The sequence below is a fragment of the Anolis sagrei genome, chromosome 2, assembly GCF_037176765.1.
Source record: "Anolis sagrei isolate rAnoSag1 chromosome 2, rAnoSag1.mat, whole genome shotgun sequence".
Taxonomy (NCBI): domain Eukaryota; kingdom Metazoa; phylum Chordata; class Lepidosauria; order Squamata; family Dactyloidae; genus Anolis; species Anolis sagrei.
Window position 1 is genome coordinate 87,612,763 of NC_090022.1, and position 16,384 is coordinate 87,629,146.

The 16,384-nt window shown below is 37.0% G+C and overlaps 1 protein-coding gene across 4 annotated transcripts in view; it reads left to right on the forward strand.

Moving 5' to 3' along the window:
- The window catches only part of MAPK9 (mitogen-activated protein kinase 9), a 46,694-nt gene that overhangs the window by 10,781 nt on the left and 19,529 nt on the right, over positions 1–16,384 (forward strand). For 2 of the 4 annotated variants that reach the window (XM_060765374.2, XM_060765378.2), the window contains exons 3-7: positions 1,931–2,060; positions 4,770–4,828; positions 6,032–6,170; positions 7,626–7,791; positions 9,039–9,110. In XM_060765374.2, the coding sequence (XP_060621357.1) occupies positions 1,931–2,060; positions 4,770–4,828; positions 6,032–6,170; positions 7,626–7,791; positions 9,039–9,110 (566 nt within the window). Of the gene's footprint in view, positions 1–1,930; positions 2,061–4,769; positions 4,829–6,031; positions 6,171–7,625; positions 7,792–9,038; positions 9,111–10,140; positions 10,213–16,384 lie in introns of all 4 variants that reach the window. The other 2 variants (XM_060765376.2, XM_060765373.2) reach the window with 1 other exon arrangement.

Below are 16,384 nucleotides of genomic sequence, written 5' to 3' on the forward strand. Positions count from 1 at the left end.
CCAAATATAAAATATTCACTGGAATTATTAGTTTCGTTTTTATCAAAGAATATAATTTTTTCTTAATGTCGTATTTCTTCACTTCTAAGAAGCCATCAAATATAAAATGCTCAGTCCACGCTAATTTCAGTATCACCAACAGAAAAGAGTTATACACACACACAAGCACAAGCACTTGCCTTTCTAAGATACATTCTGTTTTTGGAGATGTTTATATGGAGGGAAAGTGTGTCTTAGAATCAAAGAAATAGACGGTTAAATGGACGAACCCAGAGGGTGCTCACCAATGCTTCCTCTTCATCTTGGAAAGAAGTGCCGAGTGGAGTGCCGCAGGGTTCCATCCTGGGCCCAGTCCTGTTCAACATCTTTATTCATGACTTAGATGAAGGGCTAGAAGGCATGATCATCAAGTTTGCAGATGACACCAAATTGGGAGGGATAGCCAATACTCCAGAGGACAGGAGCAGGATTCAAAACGATCTTGACAGATTAGAGAGATGGGTCAAAACTAACAAAATGAAGTTCAACAGTGACAAATGCAAGATACTCCACTTAGGCAGAAAAAATGAAATGCAAAGATACAGAATGGGGGGGACGCCTGGCTCGAGAGCAGTACGTGTGAAAAAGATCTTGGAGTCCTTGTGGACAGCAAGTTAAACATGAGCCAACAATGTGATGTGGTGGCAAAAAAAGCCAATGGGACACTATTAATATGATAATAGTGTCTAGAGCATAGTGTCTAGATCTAGGGAAGTCATGCTACCCCCTATTCCGCTTTGGTTAGACCACACCTGGAATATTGTGTCCAATTCTGGGCACCACAATTCAAGAGGGATATTGACAAGCTGGAACGTGTCCAGAGGAGAACAAGCCATATGAGGAGCAGCTTAAGGAGCTGGGCATGTTTAGCCTGAAGAAGAGAAGGCTGAGAGGAGATATGATAGCCATGTATAAATATGTGAGAGGAAGCCACAGGGAGGAGGAAGCAAGCTTGTTTTCTGCTTCCTTGGAGACTAGGACCCGGAAGAATGGCTTCAAACTACAAGAAAGGAGATTCCATCTGAACTTGAGGAAGAACTTCCCGACTGTGAGAGCCATTCAGCAATGGAACTCTCTGCCTTGGAGTGTGGTGGAGGCTCCTTTTTTGGAAGCTTTTAAACAGAGGCTGGATGGCCATCTGTCAGGGGTGATTTGGATGCAATATTCCTGCTTCTTGGCAGGGGGTTGGACTGGATGGCCCACGAGGTCTCTTCCAACTCTTTGATTCTATGATTCTATGAAATACAGTAGTTGCTTTTTATAGTTCTGACAATGCCTTAAAATATACTGTCTATGCTAACAATTTAACCTGTATACAAAAGTGTTCATAATAAGATATGATTTTTTTGTCACCTAAATAGAATAGTTGACATAATTTTAGGCTTCTCTGAGAAACCTTTTCTAATCATACATATGTTGATTAATTTGGTAGTATAATTTGCCATTTACTTTGAGGAAGAAGCAATTGTTTCTGCCTGCCTTCCATCTCACATGAGTTCACTACAACTCATAGCATTGTTATCACAGGATCTTTTTCTGCATCCCAAATATATGTGCTCTCTTTTAAAGTCAGAAGAATACACTGACGTTTGCAGGCTCACCATGATCCTGCACTGCATTTCCTCAGTTCATGGTGGCAAGGCTCTTTGCTATTAGTACTTGTTTGTGTTAGAGAGCTGGTAGAAAGCAGCACAGGAGAGATCTACATAAACAAACTGTGAGCAGGGAGGAGTGGAGTTCACCCTAAAAAAACAATTAATTGAGGTATTTTATAGCCTTCTGTTTAAACTGGAAAAGACAGAGCCAGCTTGATGTGAGCATGTAGCTTTTTCAGTGTGTGCTCCTGATCCCAAAGAACTTCTGTTAGGATGTTTCTATTTTAACCTTTCAGTGCTGCATTTGATACAGTCCTTGGACTAAATGTTGCTGTAAAGAAACTGAGTCGCCCTTTTCAAAACCAAACACATGCAAAACGAGCCTACAGGGAACTTGTACTCTTAAAGTGTGTCAATCATAAAAATGTGAGTAATTTATGAGTATTTTTCATGTTTCATTGGTAGCATATCAACTGAGTAATTGTAAAAGTAAGTAATAGTGTATGTACAATCGTGTGTGTGTGCCTGTCAACAGTAACCAAAACATAGTGGTTTCTTCTGAATTGTTTCCTCAGTTTAATCTAAGTAAAAAACAAACAAACCTATGTGTAGTTCTTTTATTAAAAGTGTTATCCTCAGACAGATAATGATATTCCACTTAAATTTTCTCTCGATTTGGTATGTCCTTTTTTTTTAACCATACCAATTCCACACTTACCTTCCGCTTGTGCCCATCAGTTTTTCTCCTCCCATTTTACTTAATACTAGCTGTTCCCTTCCAAGCGTTGCTGTGGCCCACTCTGGTGGTCATGGGGGTTCTGTGTAGGAGGTTTGGCTCAATTCTATCGTTGGTGGGGTTCAGAATGCTCTGTGATTGTAGGTGAACTACAAATCTCAGCAACTACAACTCCCAAATGTCAAGATTCTATTTTCCCCAAACTCCACCAGTGTTCACATTTGGGCATATTGAGTATTCGTGTAGAGTTTGGTCCAGATCCATCATTGTTTGAGTCCACAGTGCTCTCTGGATGTAGGTGAACTCCAACTCCAAAACCAAAAGACACTGCCCAACAAACCCTTCCACTATTTTCTGTTGGTCATGGGAGAACTGTGTGCCAAGTTTGGTTCAATTCCATCATTGGTGGGGTTCAGAATGCTCTTTGATTGCAGGTGAACTATAAATCCCAGAAACTACAACTCCCAAATGACAAAATCAAAAATTTTTGAGTGAAGGACATACATTGGGTTGTTAGGTGTATCGTGTCCAAATTTGGTGCCAATTCACCCAGGGGTTTTTGAGTTCTGTGAATACCACAAACGAACATTACATTTTATTTATATAGATAGGGAAGTTTCCTATAGTCCTGTTAGATGAAACCATGCTACTAACATAACGTAAGCATTATATATAATAACTGTTTCATTCTCTTTTTAATATATCTCAAATGTTATAGTCCATCAATAAACTGACGTGCTTAGTGCACTGCATTTATAAGGAAATTGAGATTCTTCTTTAGACGTATGTGACAAACCACTGCAAACTCTACAAAATAATGATACTTTTATTAGACCAATTAAAATACACTAAATACATTGTTCATTCATTACACACACATGCTAGATATCATGCAAAAGAATAAATGTCATAAATCCTACAGTTTGTCTCAGATGATACTTCTGTTGTCCATTAAGATGGTCTAGAGCAGGGGTTATCAGCTTTGCTCTGTGGAGCCCTTGGGGTTCTATGAGTGATAGTGATGGGCTCTGTAGCACCATGCTGCTTCCTGCCTCTTTCTCTCCCCCTCCCCCTCCTCCTCCTATGTTGTATTGTTTATTCTTTATTTGCACTACAAATGAGATAGATACAGTGTGCATAGGAATTTGTTCATGTTTCCCCCCCAATTCATTCACACAAACTCTCCATCTATCTGCCACTGGCCCAGCCTGTCTGTCAAATTTTAAAACACAATGCGGGCTCTGTGTCCAAAGGTTTGCCCATGTCTGATTTATATATACACACACATATACACACACACCACGTCTTGAGGCTTTATGAGAAACGTTTGCTTAAAAATAGGCTCTGTGGCTGAAAAAGTTTGAGAATCCCTGGTCTAGAGCAATATCGGTGCAAGCAAAGGCTAGTCTCCTTCTTGGCCATGTGGGGAGCAGGGGCAAAGGGGTGGTATAACACAGGCAATAACATGGCTTTTTTAACTATGTTCTTGGATTGCATGATTTTAATAATGTCTTTTAATCTTTATATGGCTTTTATATTTATGTTTAATGTATATGTTTGTTTTATATTTGTTGTTGACATGGCATTGAATTGTTGCTTTTTGTAAGGCTGCTCTAGTCTCCTTCGGGGTGAGAAGGGTGAGGTATAAATACTGTAAATAAACAAACAAACAAAGAAATAAATTTCATATCAATTAACAGCAGCAGAGTAACTTCTGTGTATCACTGTTTTGTGGGTTTTGGGTTTTGCTGATGGCAATACAGCTATGCCTTAATAAGTTGGGGATAGTATACTTTTACACATTCTAGAACTACTGCATTAACCTTCTATTTGCTGTTGGCCTTTAAATGGGCTTTTGTCCTTTAAGCAGGCAAGAGATCTGCAACAAAGATCCGCCTAGTCAAAGCCATGGTATTCCCTGTAGTCACCTACGGATGTGAGAGCTGGACCTTAGGGAAGGCTGAGCGAAGGAAGATCGATGCTTTTGAGCTGTGGTGTTGGAGGAAAGTTCTGAGAGTGCCTTGGACTGCGAGAAGATCCAACCAGTCCATCCTCCAGGAAATAAAGCCCGACTGCTCACTGGAGGGAAATATACTAGAGACAAAGCTGAAGTACTTTGGCCACATCATGAGGAGACAGGAAAGCCTAGAGAAGACAATTATGCTGGGGAAAGTGGAAGGCAAAAGGAAGAGGGGCCGACCAAGGGCAAGATGGATGGATGGCATCCTTGAAGTGACTGGACTGACCTTGAGGGAGCTGGGGGTGGTAACGGCCGACAGGGAGCTCTGGCGTAGGCTGGTCCATGAGGTCACGAAGAGTCGGAGACGACTGAACGAATGAACAACAACAACAAAATTACACTAGTGATCATTATTTACCCTTTACTTCTTCTTTTACAGATTATTAGTCTATTAAATGTATTCACACCACAGAAGTCACTAGAAGAATTTCAAGATGTGTAAGTTTCCCATTTTTGATGAATATATGTTATTAGAAAAAAATACCAATTTCTCCATGTGCTCTATGTAGCAGAATTTTATTCACAGTTAATTTTATATGTAAAGGCCTAAATCCAATTGTTAGTCACTACTAAAGTAGACTCATTGCATCAGTGGAACTTAAAATAATGTTTCAATATAGGTTCCCATTGATTCAGTGCGTTTCTCATTGATTCATGTGTGTACTAGTTGGATGTAGGCTGTGATGCTTTATTGTTCGGGGAATTATCGAGATTATACAAGGAGAAAAACAAAAAACATTGTTTTGTTTTTTTGTCCCCCCCTCCCCCCCAGCCTCTGTTTTCATTGACTATATGTCTTCAATTATTTGTTGCTTGCCCTCTTTGTCAAAAAAGCATTCCAACCAGAAACTAAACATAGAATATCTTGCAACCTTTTAGAGTTTGGATGCAGATTTTGACATGTCATTCTTAACAAGCTGATTTGAAGACTACTCTTAACTGATCAAAATTCCTGTATAATCTCACACAGCTCTTGGAAGAGTATGGCCAAGGTCACAATATACATCATCATCCTATCTCCTATTATTTTCAATCTCACTTGCACAACTGTGTAGCAGTGCTTAAAAAATTGTGACCTTGATATCTATTGAGGCATTTGATATCCATGAAAATGTATGCTACAATGCATTGGTTAGTCTTAAAGATGGTGCTTTATTACCCGTTTCTCATTTTTATCTGTTAAAACAGCATAATTCACATAAGTCTTAGTTTCTGAAATAGATTCAATAGATTCGCTTGGCTTGGAACTACTAGTTGGATTTAAATAAATATTATTTATAATTTACTTTATGGTATCTATTATGTTTCTGCTGTTGACATATTAATAAAGCTTTTAATACATTGTTCTTCTGTTACGTTGTTAGTCTGCTATTTATGACAGTGTTGCACTGTTAGGTTCGTTAGGTTAATTTTCTCATGCTTTACATATTTATAATTTAATACCTTGAATTTTTATTATGGAAAGACAGACTGAATATCCAGATAAATATGTAAATATATTAAATACTATGGGCTTTTCTCAATGGAACTGTCTTTTGTATAAGTAAGTTAAGAATTTATGCAAGGCAGTGGGTTTTGCACAGGTGATGTTTATATATCTATGTGTGAATAAAAACAAATAATACTTTTTTAATACTTAAGGTATTTGGTTATGGAACTGATGGATGCTAATTTGTGCCAAGTTATTCATATGGAACTGGATCATGAAAGAATGTCCTACCTTCTATATCAGATGTTATGTGGTATCAAACATCTTCATTCAGCTGGTATCATCCACAGAGTAGGTAGTGCTATTACAAACATATTAATACCTGTCTTTTATTACTTGCCCTCATTCATATTGACATTGGAAAAAAGGTTCAGATTCACAGGTAGAATGTATACAAGAGGAAAAAGTAATACGGGCTCCAAGAAATCACCATCATAGCTAACAAACAATGTGAAGAAAGCTTTGAGGAGGTGGAAAAGGCTCCTTTCAGAAATTGTAACTGTTGTCCAAACAAGGCAAAATAAATGGAAGCGAGTAAGGTGATGGCGGCGAGTTAGTTTCTCTCAACTTTGCTTGCCAGGGTTCTCTGAAGGGATAGGAATGTAGAGTCACAGTGGTCTAAAATGATTCCACTCCACCCTCAACAAATGTGGTGCCCTGTTCCACTGTCAGCTAGGTTCAAGTGTATGAATGTATCTGAAGTAGAAGGCTGGAACAAAATAAATATTCTTTTGTTGTAATGCCCATCCCATTGCTCAATAGCTTCCCTTCTTTAGCAAGCTGGGGTAGTCTCAGGATGGTTTTTAGAGTTCCATTGGCATGTTGTACCAAAGGGCTTCAGTGTCCATGATTTATTATTTATTTATTTCAATTTATTTATTTATTTCAATTACTTCTACCCCGCCCTTCTCACCCCCTAGGGGGGACTCAGGGCGGCTTACAAACGAAGGCACAAGTCGATGCCTAAATCAATAAACAAACAATACATAAAAGCAATTTAAACGATTAACAAGTTAAAAACATTAATACATAGTAAAATAGCAAAACAATCTCATGCTCAGTGTTCAGAGTCCGTTTATCCATTCCATTCCGTTCGCCCTTGTTTATCGTCAGATCTTTCCTTAGCTGCCAGAATATCCAAAAGCTTGGTCCCATATCCAGGTCTTCAATTTTTTTCTGAACGCCAAAAGGGAAGTCGCTGTTCTAATCTGCCCTGTCAAGAGTGGTGGAGAGTGTAGTGTCTGTCAGATAACCACGAGTCTGCCTGATGGTATTTGGCCTCACTGGACCTTGTTTTCATTTCTGAGCCAAACCATCCCTTTGGCTTTAAAGGGAGCTGACTGCAATGTAATCCTGGAATAGAAGAATGGTAATTATATTGCCATTGAGAGATCACTGCCAAGTGTGGGTTCAGAATTTATGCAGGGTGGGAAAGTGATTTAAGATGGTCTGCCATAGGTGGCCGATGGGTCTAGATTGTTTTCTGAAGGCTCTGGGGAATTTTTGTCTTGGCTCAGCAAAGTCCTGCATGACCCCTGGAAGAGTCAGGGTGAAGGTCTTGTTTTCTCCTGAGATTTCCCCCTCTAAACAATAGAGTCAAATAACAGCTGGTATTCCACGTTTTGCATGGGGTGACACATCTATGTCAAACTGTTATCTTAGAATAATAATTTTTCAGACTGTATTGTGTTTGCTGAGCTAATTATACCACTTGTTGAGCTTTTAAATGAATGCATTTCTCTTTAGGATTTAAAACCCAGCAATATAGTAGTAAAGTCAGATTGTACTCTTAAAATCCTTGACTTTGGACTGGCAAGGACAGCATGTACTAATTTCATGATGACTCCATATGTGGTTACACGATATTACAGAGCACCGGAAGTTATTCTTGGCATGGGATACAAAGAGAATGGTAAGTTGCAGGATAGAAGTACCATATTTGTTTGACTAGGGTATTTGATCAATTATTAGCCTATCCTATTTTTTGCTGTCTTGTTGAAGTTTGAGAGGGATTTTGGTAAGCTTATTACCATGTAGTTTTATGGGTATTTGGGTAAGTGACAGCATGGCTGGGAAATCTGAATAAGCGGTTTTTACAACATTCTTCCATTGAGAGATGCAGCAGGTGAAGCAGAAAAAGCAGAAAGCACACAGCCTACTTTTAAAAGCAGCCCATTTGTGAGAAAATGTTATCCAAAAGCATATGACTCCTGAGAGGACATCTGCATATGAACCTAGCTACTGTTCTCATTTATCAGAAAGCCCTGAATTTTTGCTCAACACATACTGCCCATGATTACCTCTTAGTCGTGATGGGCGAGTGCTAATATTTTCACTACTTTATGCCCTATCTGTGACTACATGTTTAAAATAATGTCATGCTTTATTTCGATTGCTACAGAAGAACAGTTTCTCCTGACTTCCCATCTGGCGGGCTGAATCTGTAGTGATAAGACAGAATGATGACTTATTTATCTCATGTCAAGCCAGTAATGTTCAAAAACTAATCTCAGTCCAAGGCAGTTTTTGCTAGAACATCAAATCTGAAGGTTTATGACATGCTTTTCTCAAAAATGTTCAGTTGTGATAGAGTTACATTAATTGATATTAATAATGGGTTTATAGTGTAGAAAAATTAACTTTATTTAATTTATTGGTAGCAATTAAATGTGTTAGTAATGGATAACTGAGTTTGATTAATTTCAGTAGGATATAATTAACATTCATGTATAATTTGCAAATCATTTTGCTAACCCAGTAATACAACACTTTTTCTTTTGATTGGAGTATACAGTGAGCCTCCTAGATCTGTGGGACTCTGGATCTGTAGATGCCAATAAAGTGGATTATTGCCTCCCATATTATTAAACTGCGGTGTTATGCATGCGGATACTTCAGGGCTTCCACATTCATGTCACTGACATTTTATATATAGGATGCAATTATCAGTTGATGAAAATTATGGATCTGGAGAGCCCATGGTAGATTATGGTTTATGAAAGATTGTATAAAGCAGCCTGTGGTTTTTTAAAAAATGCATGATTTCTAATAACCTTTCTTTTTCCTGTGTGATTATAAATATTCAGCATTTGAAAATCTATTTATAGAATTTTTGAAAAATGTTTAATTTTTGTCCCCATTACACCTAACGTTTGATAGTGGATCTCTGGTCTGTTGGGTGCATAATGGCAGAAATGGTCCTCCATAAGGTCCTGTTTCCAGGAAGAGATTGTATCCTTCAAAGCGCTTCAATAGAACCCTATAGATGAAAAATAAGAGTACAGTATATATTGACAAATTAATAGACTTTCCATTAAAATATGTTGTTTTTAATACAAAATTCTTTTTGTCTAAAATCTAAAATTTGCAATGAGAATACTCTATATACTCATGTTTAATTCCAGACATTTTATTCAAAAAAATCAACCCAAATAACCTGGTTTGATTTACTTGCACTTTTATCAAAGCACTCTTTTAACTCTTAGGCCCGTCGCAAACTAGGTTCCTGCTGGAGAAACCCTTGCTAGCAAGTCCCTGACGTCATGAGCCTGCGCCTCTCCCCCCGCCCCTTTCTCCACCCCTTTCTCTTTGCGAGCGTGGTTTTTCCTTTGCTAGGGCAGCATTGCCCGCATTTTCTCTCAGTTGAATTCTGCCAATTGAGAGAAAATGCGGGCAATGCTGCCCTAGCAAAGGAAAAACCACGCTCGCATGGAGAAAGGGGCAGAGAAAGGGGCGGGGAGAGAGGCGGAGTCTCGTGACGTCAGGGACATGCTAGCAAGGTTTTCTCTCGCAGGAACAGAGTTTGCGACGGCTCTTATATATAAAAAAGAACCACCACTTCTCTGAGTAGAATGGCAAAAGTAAGAAGCTTGATCTGCCACAAAAGAACCTAAAAGAAGCACAAACCTGCACAATTCTCACTGCCACAATGCCAGTTCTGGCCGCCTTTAATACCTGAGTGAGGAATTGTCAGTAACTGCCAAGGACAGTATTGATGCTTTCCCTTCTTCGCAGTATGACCCACGACTTATCTGCAGGTCATATAAAATCCACAATTTTGACCCTGACATCTGACCTCAAGTTATATAGGTCATCTTATTTACATGAGTATATATGGTAAGTGTTTCTGTTATTATTGTTCAAAAACATGTTAGCAGTTTCATTTTCTGCATTGTTGTGTTTTTAATGTATAATGTTTTTTTTTGTTTTCCACTTTATTTCATAACACTTCATAATTTTATCATTTCATTTTTACTTTCAGTTGATATCTGGTCAGTTGGTTGCATCATGGGAGAATTGGTGAAAGGTTGTGTGATATTCCAAGGCACTGATCGTATCCTTCCCTTGTAATCTTTGAATCCTAATCCACATTTACCAAAGAACTATTTGTATTCCTTTGATAGATGTAAAAGATGCTATTCCCTGCCTTCAGCATACTTATCTTTCTTAAGTAAAATCTGCCACACACATTCAAAACCTCTGATATGAACCACCAATAAACTTTTGCTCTCTTCTTGGTTACATTTAACTTCACTGTTTGAACAATTCATCTTGGTTTAAGAACTTGACCTTTTTGCGGTCTTAATGATGCTGCAAATTTCCTTGTCATTATTGCCACTGTTTAACATGAAAACTCCATAAAATTATTGTTACATTTTAAAAACTAACTGCTTTTTTGTATTTTTCTGCATAATGGCAATAGGCTTACAACAATGGTTTTGTCTTGTCAGTTCTTTTCCTGTTATCTTCAACTGGATAGTAAAGGCACACAGGTTAGAAAAATATAATTCTGAATGCTTGATTTCATGAAATCTTAATGGTTGATCATGTTAACCCAGTAACACACCTAAATAGAAGCTTGATTTTCATTTTTTCAATTTTCTCCCATATATATTATTTTATTCTCCAAAGCCTTATGACCAACCTAACACAATTCTTCATGTATGCTATCTCTCCTGTTGGTTGCATGTTATCATCAGCTTTCATGTTTGCTGCCTTCATGTTACGTGTCTTTCATGCTTAACGAATCTGTATGCAGTAAATGTATTGTACTTGGTAGAATTCCACCAATCCAGTGCCTCTTTCATTGGCCATTTTTATGCTGATTGATTTCTTGATTTCGAATTGATTTACAGAAACAAACACTCTTTTTCAAAGTATTTAGTACTTTGATATTTTTGAACTGAAGATATAAGTCTTGTCCTAATGCTGTATTTTTCTCTTTTATGTTTTTCCAGCTCTGATTTACAGAGCCCCAATTTTCCCCTTACCTAATTAAGAATCTGGTTATTAATTTTTAATGATTACTTTTAAACTAATGGCCTAAGGAGAAGGACAATATGGGTCATATAATATGTTGGATGCAAGAACCATTCTGATATTATATGGGATATTACATCTTAAAGAGAAATAACTACATATTTCCAGAGATAAGAAGAAGCATATTTCACAGGCCATGACATCAAGAGTTAAATATATTTGTGAAAGATTAATAACCATTAAAATAAGTACATTTTTGCTCTTGACGTGAGAAAATCTTTGTGGCAGGATACAGAATGTTGTGTCTTAGAATTCCTTCCCCTCTGTTTTTCCATGGAGATGCTTGCCAAATGCAGTGCAAGAAGTTATTTTGAGATCACTGAAGAAACCTCCGTGCTTTCTTTGTAGTCCTAATGAATTTCTTTATTCTTCCTCTGTAGCTTAGGGCTCTACAGGTGCATTTGTACAATACCTTTTCTAAGTAATAGACTGTGTACCATGCATGAGAGTGGCCTTGTGGAACCTGGAAATGATTGTGGCCTGTAGAAAGCAAAGTTTAAAACTTTTTATCTAGTAATTCTAGGAAAGTGAAATGCCATGTAGTTCTGTAATATCACTTGATGCACTTGTAGCTGCATAATCTTTAGGTTCATTAACATTGAGGTAACTGAGTTCTTATGGTCGTTAGGCACAGATGAGGAAAGTGAATCGAACCTTTGTGTTCAGGCTGTTTTACTAGGTTTTTACATCATTCTCCCAGTGCAGTCCTATGCTTTTAGATTTTCTGTTTACTTAGCAGGTGTCTTATATCAGAGGATACTTTGATTAGTGAATTTGCCAGGCAGTAAGCCCTACCCATCTATTACTCAAGATTATATCATTTGAGATAACAGTTCAGCTACTGTAGTTGGGACAAAGACTTACAATTTAACATATTATAGAACCACTTCTGTTGTCATCTGACATGTTTTTGCCAGAGCTTGGACCGTTTCATTTTTTAATTGACTATATTCCACTCAATAGATTCTACTTGGCAGATGGAATTCATAACTGTTTTTTTTTACAATACCCCTTTAAAAAACAGATTCTATGCACTGAGTTATATTTGTATTAGGATACATTTACCTGTCCAATGAGCCTCACACACCACAGCAAATCCGGCTTGTTTACAATGCAGTGATCATGTCGGTTGAATTTTATTTCCATAGTTGATAAAATGCTATGAGGAGCAATTTCTCAGTAGTTTGGAACTGACAATTGACACCATTAGCAGAATAAGCCACCTGCCCTCAGTTGTTACTGTAGTATAAGAAGTCCCAAAGGCAATGCTCCATGTGTGAGAAATTTGCTTTGAAGGATCACTGCAACATCCAAATGGCATATTGTCTTTTTTGCACAAAGAATTTATTTTTTATTTATTTACCATATTTATATACCACCCCTCTCAGCCCGAAGGCCTTTCATCGAGAGAAGATTTTTCTCAGAAGGGGCTGTTCATTACCAGGGCAGAACATTATTATTTAAAACTTTTATATCCCGATCTTCTCAACCTCCGTGTCTTGCAATTAAAACAGACTGTTTTACTTCAAGCATGATGTCCCATTTTTTCCAGTTGAATACAACATTGGTAGTATTTTTAAGATAGAGACATTATGTTGGTTACCTTTTTCCACAAAAAAGGAGACACGGCAATCAAAGTTCCACCTCATGAGGTGGCTCTAGATATTGGAAAGAGGGAGGTGATAAAAGAGAGTGTGTGTGTTAATTTATCTTAAATATTGTAAAAATGATTCTAGATTGGTGGAGTTCTTCAGCTGAATACATTTATCAATGGAGATTCAAAGTTGACTTTATTTGCATAATATAGTATGTGAAGGGCTTTTAAAGTATTTGTTATAGTACTTATAATACTGAAATTCTGTCTGAATGCATTTGATTAACCAAGGCAAAAGTAAGTAATATTTGTTAAGTTTAATTTTAGTCATTATTTAGGATATTCTAAATGTATATTCTTCATTGTGTCCTCTGTGTAGTTTTATATCTGGAATTGTTTCTGCAAAGCCTATAGAAGCAAAGAAGATAAATCATGGTATTTGCTTCACTTTCTCCATCAAAAGGTGGTGTGGTTACCTCTGACCATAATGAGGGAAAAACATGTATATTTTCATGTAGATCTGTACTTCCCAGCCAGTGTTTTGCCATATTGGCCTAAGTAAAGAAAATTAATATTCATGACCAACTGCCTATGTGGAACAGCTCTGTAAGAGATCCAGTGTGAAAGAAATGATCAATTCTATTGAATACTTAACTGGAGTAAGCTTTTATTTAAGCACTAAAGTGTCAGCCATTTAATAATACAAAAACGTAGACTTTATTGTTCAAAGTTTTAAAAATTATAACAGTCTTCAGTTTAATTAATAATTAATAAGGTCTCAAGGCTTTGGTAAATAGCAACTTTTTAACTTGCAACCTTAGTAACAAAAGCCCTCTCCCATGTCCTAACACAATGTATTGTCCTCCCTGGTAGGACATGAAAGAGACCCCTCCCCCAAGCAGACCTTAATCTTTTGGCAGGCTCATATGGGAAGTGGCATTCCCTCAAGTGTCAAGGTTCAAGCATTTAGGATTTTAAATGCCATCCAGAAATATCCTGAATACAGAGAGAAAAATACTGGCAGCCAATGCTATATGATATTCCATCCAAGAGTCATTAGCCTTTACACTTTTTGTGGCCTTTCTGTAATTGGCTAATAAATCTTAACATTATATCACTTACCTGGACACTAATTCACATAGGAACAACATCAGGTCTCAGTTCTACATTCTCCCAGACTCCTGTCCATTATCTTCCAGGTGTTTGGTGCTGGTTCCCACTAACTATTATGTTAAATCCCATATAACATTTTCAGAGTTTATAGCAATCACAAGTAACATACTTATAATTTATGGGAGTTCCAAGGCAGAGGATCCTGGCATCCACATACTGGAGGCTTCTCACTACATCAGTATGATATTTATTTATTGTGTCAGAAGTGAATTGAAACGAATTGCACTGTGCAATCCATAAATATGATGAAATAAATGTAATGAAATTTTATTTATAGCCCACCCTATCTGAGTATGGTGATGATTCTCAGCTCTAGGTTTGCATTACATCCCAATAAGAACATACTAACAAGAAAGCTTAGATTTTTCCCTCCATTCATTTCCCCTCCAGTCGTTTCCAACAGGCTTTATAGAAATCAGAAAGGTTTGAGGAGAAGTAAAGGTTCAATGTATGATTTGCAAACATTTCAGGTCTTTTCTGAAATACAGGCAGTCCCCAAGTTATGAACAAGATAGGTTCTGTAGGTTTATTTAATTTGCACATAAGTCAGAAAAGGTACATTTTTAAAGTGTAATTCCAGCTGTGTGTGTGTAAGTTTTGGATAGATAGGTAAGGGTAAACACCCCGATGGTGTTTGTTTTGCAGTCTTTGCCCCTGTTCAGAAGATTTATTATTATCTCATTATCTGTTCTTGTAATAATTGGAATTTAGAAAAAATTGGCTTGTTGTGGAAACAAAGATTGGTGATAAAACTTCAGTTGAGCCACCCTTTCCCTTCAAATACTCTGAGAAGCACTTTAATTACCCGTTGGGTTGCTCTTTACTTTTGATTTAAAACCCTCCTAATAGATACATCCTCTGTTCATGTCCAGCATTGATTTTTAAAGTTTTAACTATTGCATCTGGCCCAGCCATAGGTTTTTAAATTCTTGTGTGTTATTGTCTACTTGTGAGTTACATTAATTGTACTGTTTATCTTGTTTATTGCTTGTTGTTTTATTATTGCTTGTTGTTTTTGATGTGTTGTTGGGCTTGGCCTCATGTAAGCCGCTCTGAGTCCCTTGGGGAGATGGTGGCGGGGTATAAATAAAGTTTTATTATTATTATTATTCCCCATGATAACTGTTTGAGGAGTAAATTTCCCTTCCTAGGGATAGATTCTCTTACTTCCTGTTGTCTCAGTCCCATTCTTAACTATGAGTCATTAGGAAGTCGGATGTTTGTAAATTGGAGACTGCCTATAATATTAAACTATCATTAGTAACTTTTTTCAAATTTCATTTGATGTCTATGTTTACATCACCTACATCATCTTTCTTTCTCCTTGCTATGTGTATCAAAAGAGGTTCCTAGGTGTGATATTTGTTGAGGTAAATAGGAGTTGAGTTAAATAGGAGTGCATTGCTTCCTTCAGCTTATATATATATATGAATAGAACCACTAAGGTCAGAGTAAATGTATATAATGCACAGATGGTGGCCTTTTTCTATGCATTTGCACACACATATTTGTATAGAAATTGATAATATAGATTACACAGTCACACCAATCCAGATTTTCATATTCAGAATAATTAACAAATTTGGTGAGGTTAGTTCTTCAGCTTCCCTTATTGAATGGCCCTGGTATCTCCTATTAGTTACAGTTTTGTTACTTTCCAAACAATGAGATAGAATTGTTCAGAGATCTAGAATAAAAACTTATCTCGTGTACAACACTAGCTTTTCTAATATCCATGTAGTTTCTCATACTGCCTTTTTCCTTCCTAACAAAAATTCTGTTAAATACCACACCAGTAAGAGGGAAGTAATGTTCAAGAACATTTGGTCTTGTTTGTATACAATTATATAGGAGTTTGTGCTACTTAACTGAGAAGATCAAATTCTAATCTCTTCATCTCATGTCTAAAGGATTCTTTTAATATGGATTGCAAAGGCAATTTCCTGTTTAAAGGGCTGCACAGAGCACCAATTGACAGACAGCAGCTGTGACCAAACCTTCCTATTTATTCATTCATAATATTACGCTGAATTCCATGTATAAAAAGGAAAGTGGGTTGCAAATAAATTCATTTTGAATTTTCAGAGTTTATTATACTGAATAGTTAAATATTTTACTCTCGTTGTTTTAAAATGTCTCAATGTACCATATGCTAGTTGTAATTATAGTTTTCCTTCTTTAGAAAGGCTTTAGTTGTCAGTTGAATTTGGAGCACAATCCTAAATACAGTTACCAAAGATTAACTCAGTTAAAATACATAAGACTGTGCTCTCAGAGAGGGTAACTCACCCCCACCCCACTCCCTGCTCATTTGTGATACATTTCTTTATCCAGATCTAACCAGTGTATTTTGGCAAAATAGCCAACAATTATTTTGTGAAATTTGCTTACACAAATTAATGGTGTTGGCTCTAAAACT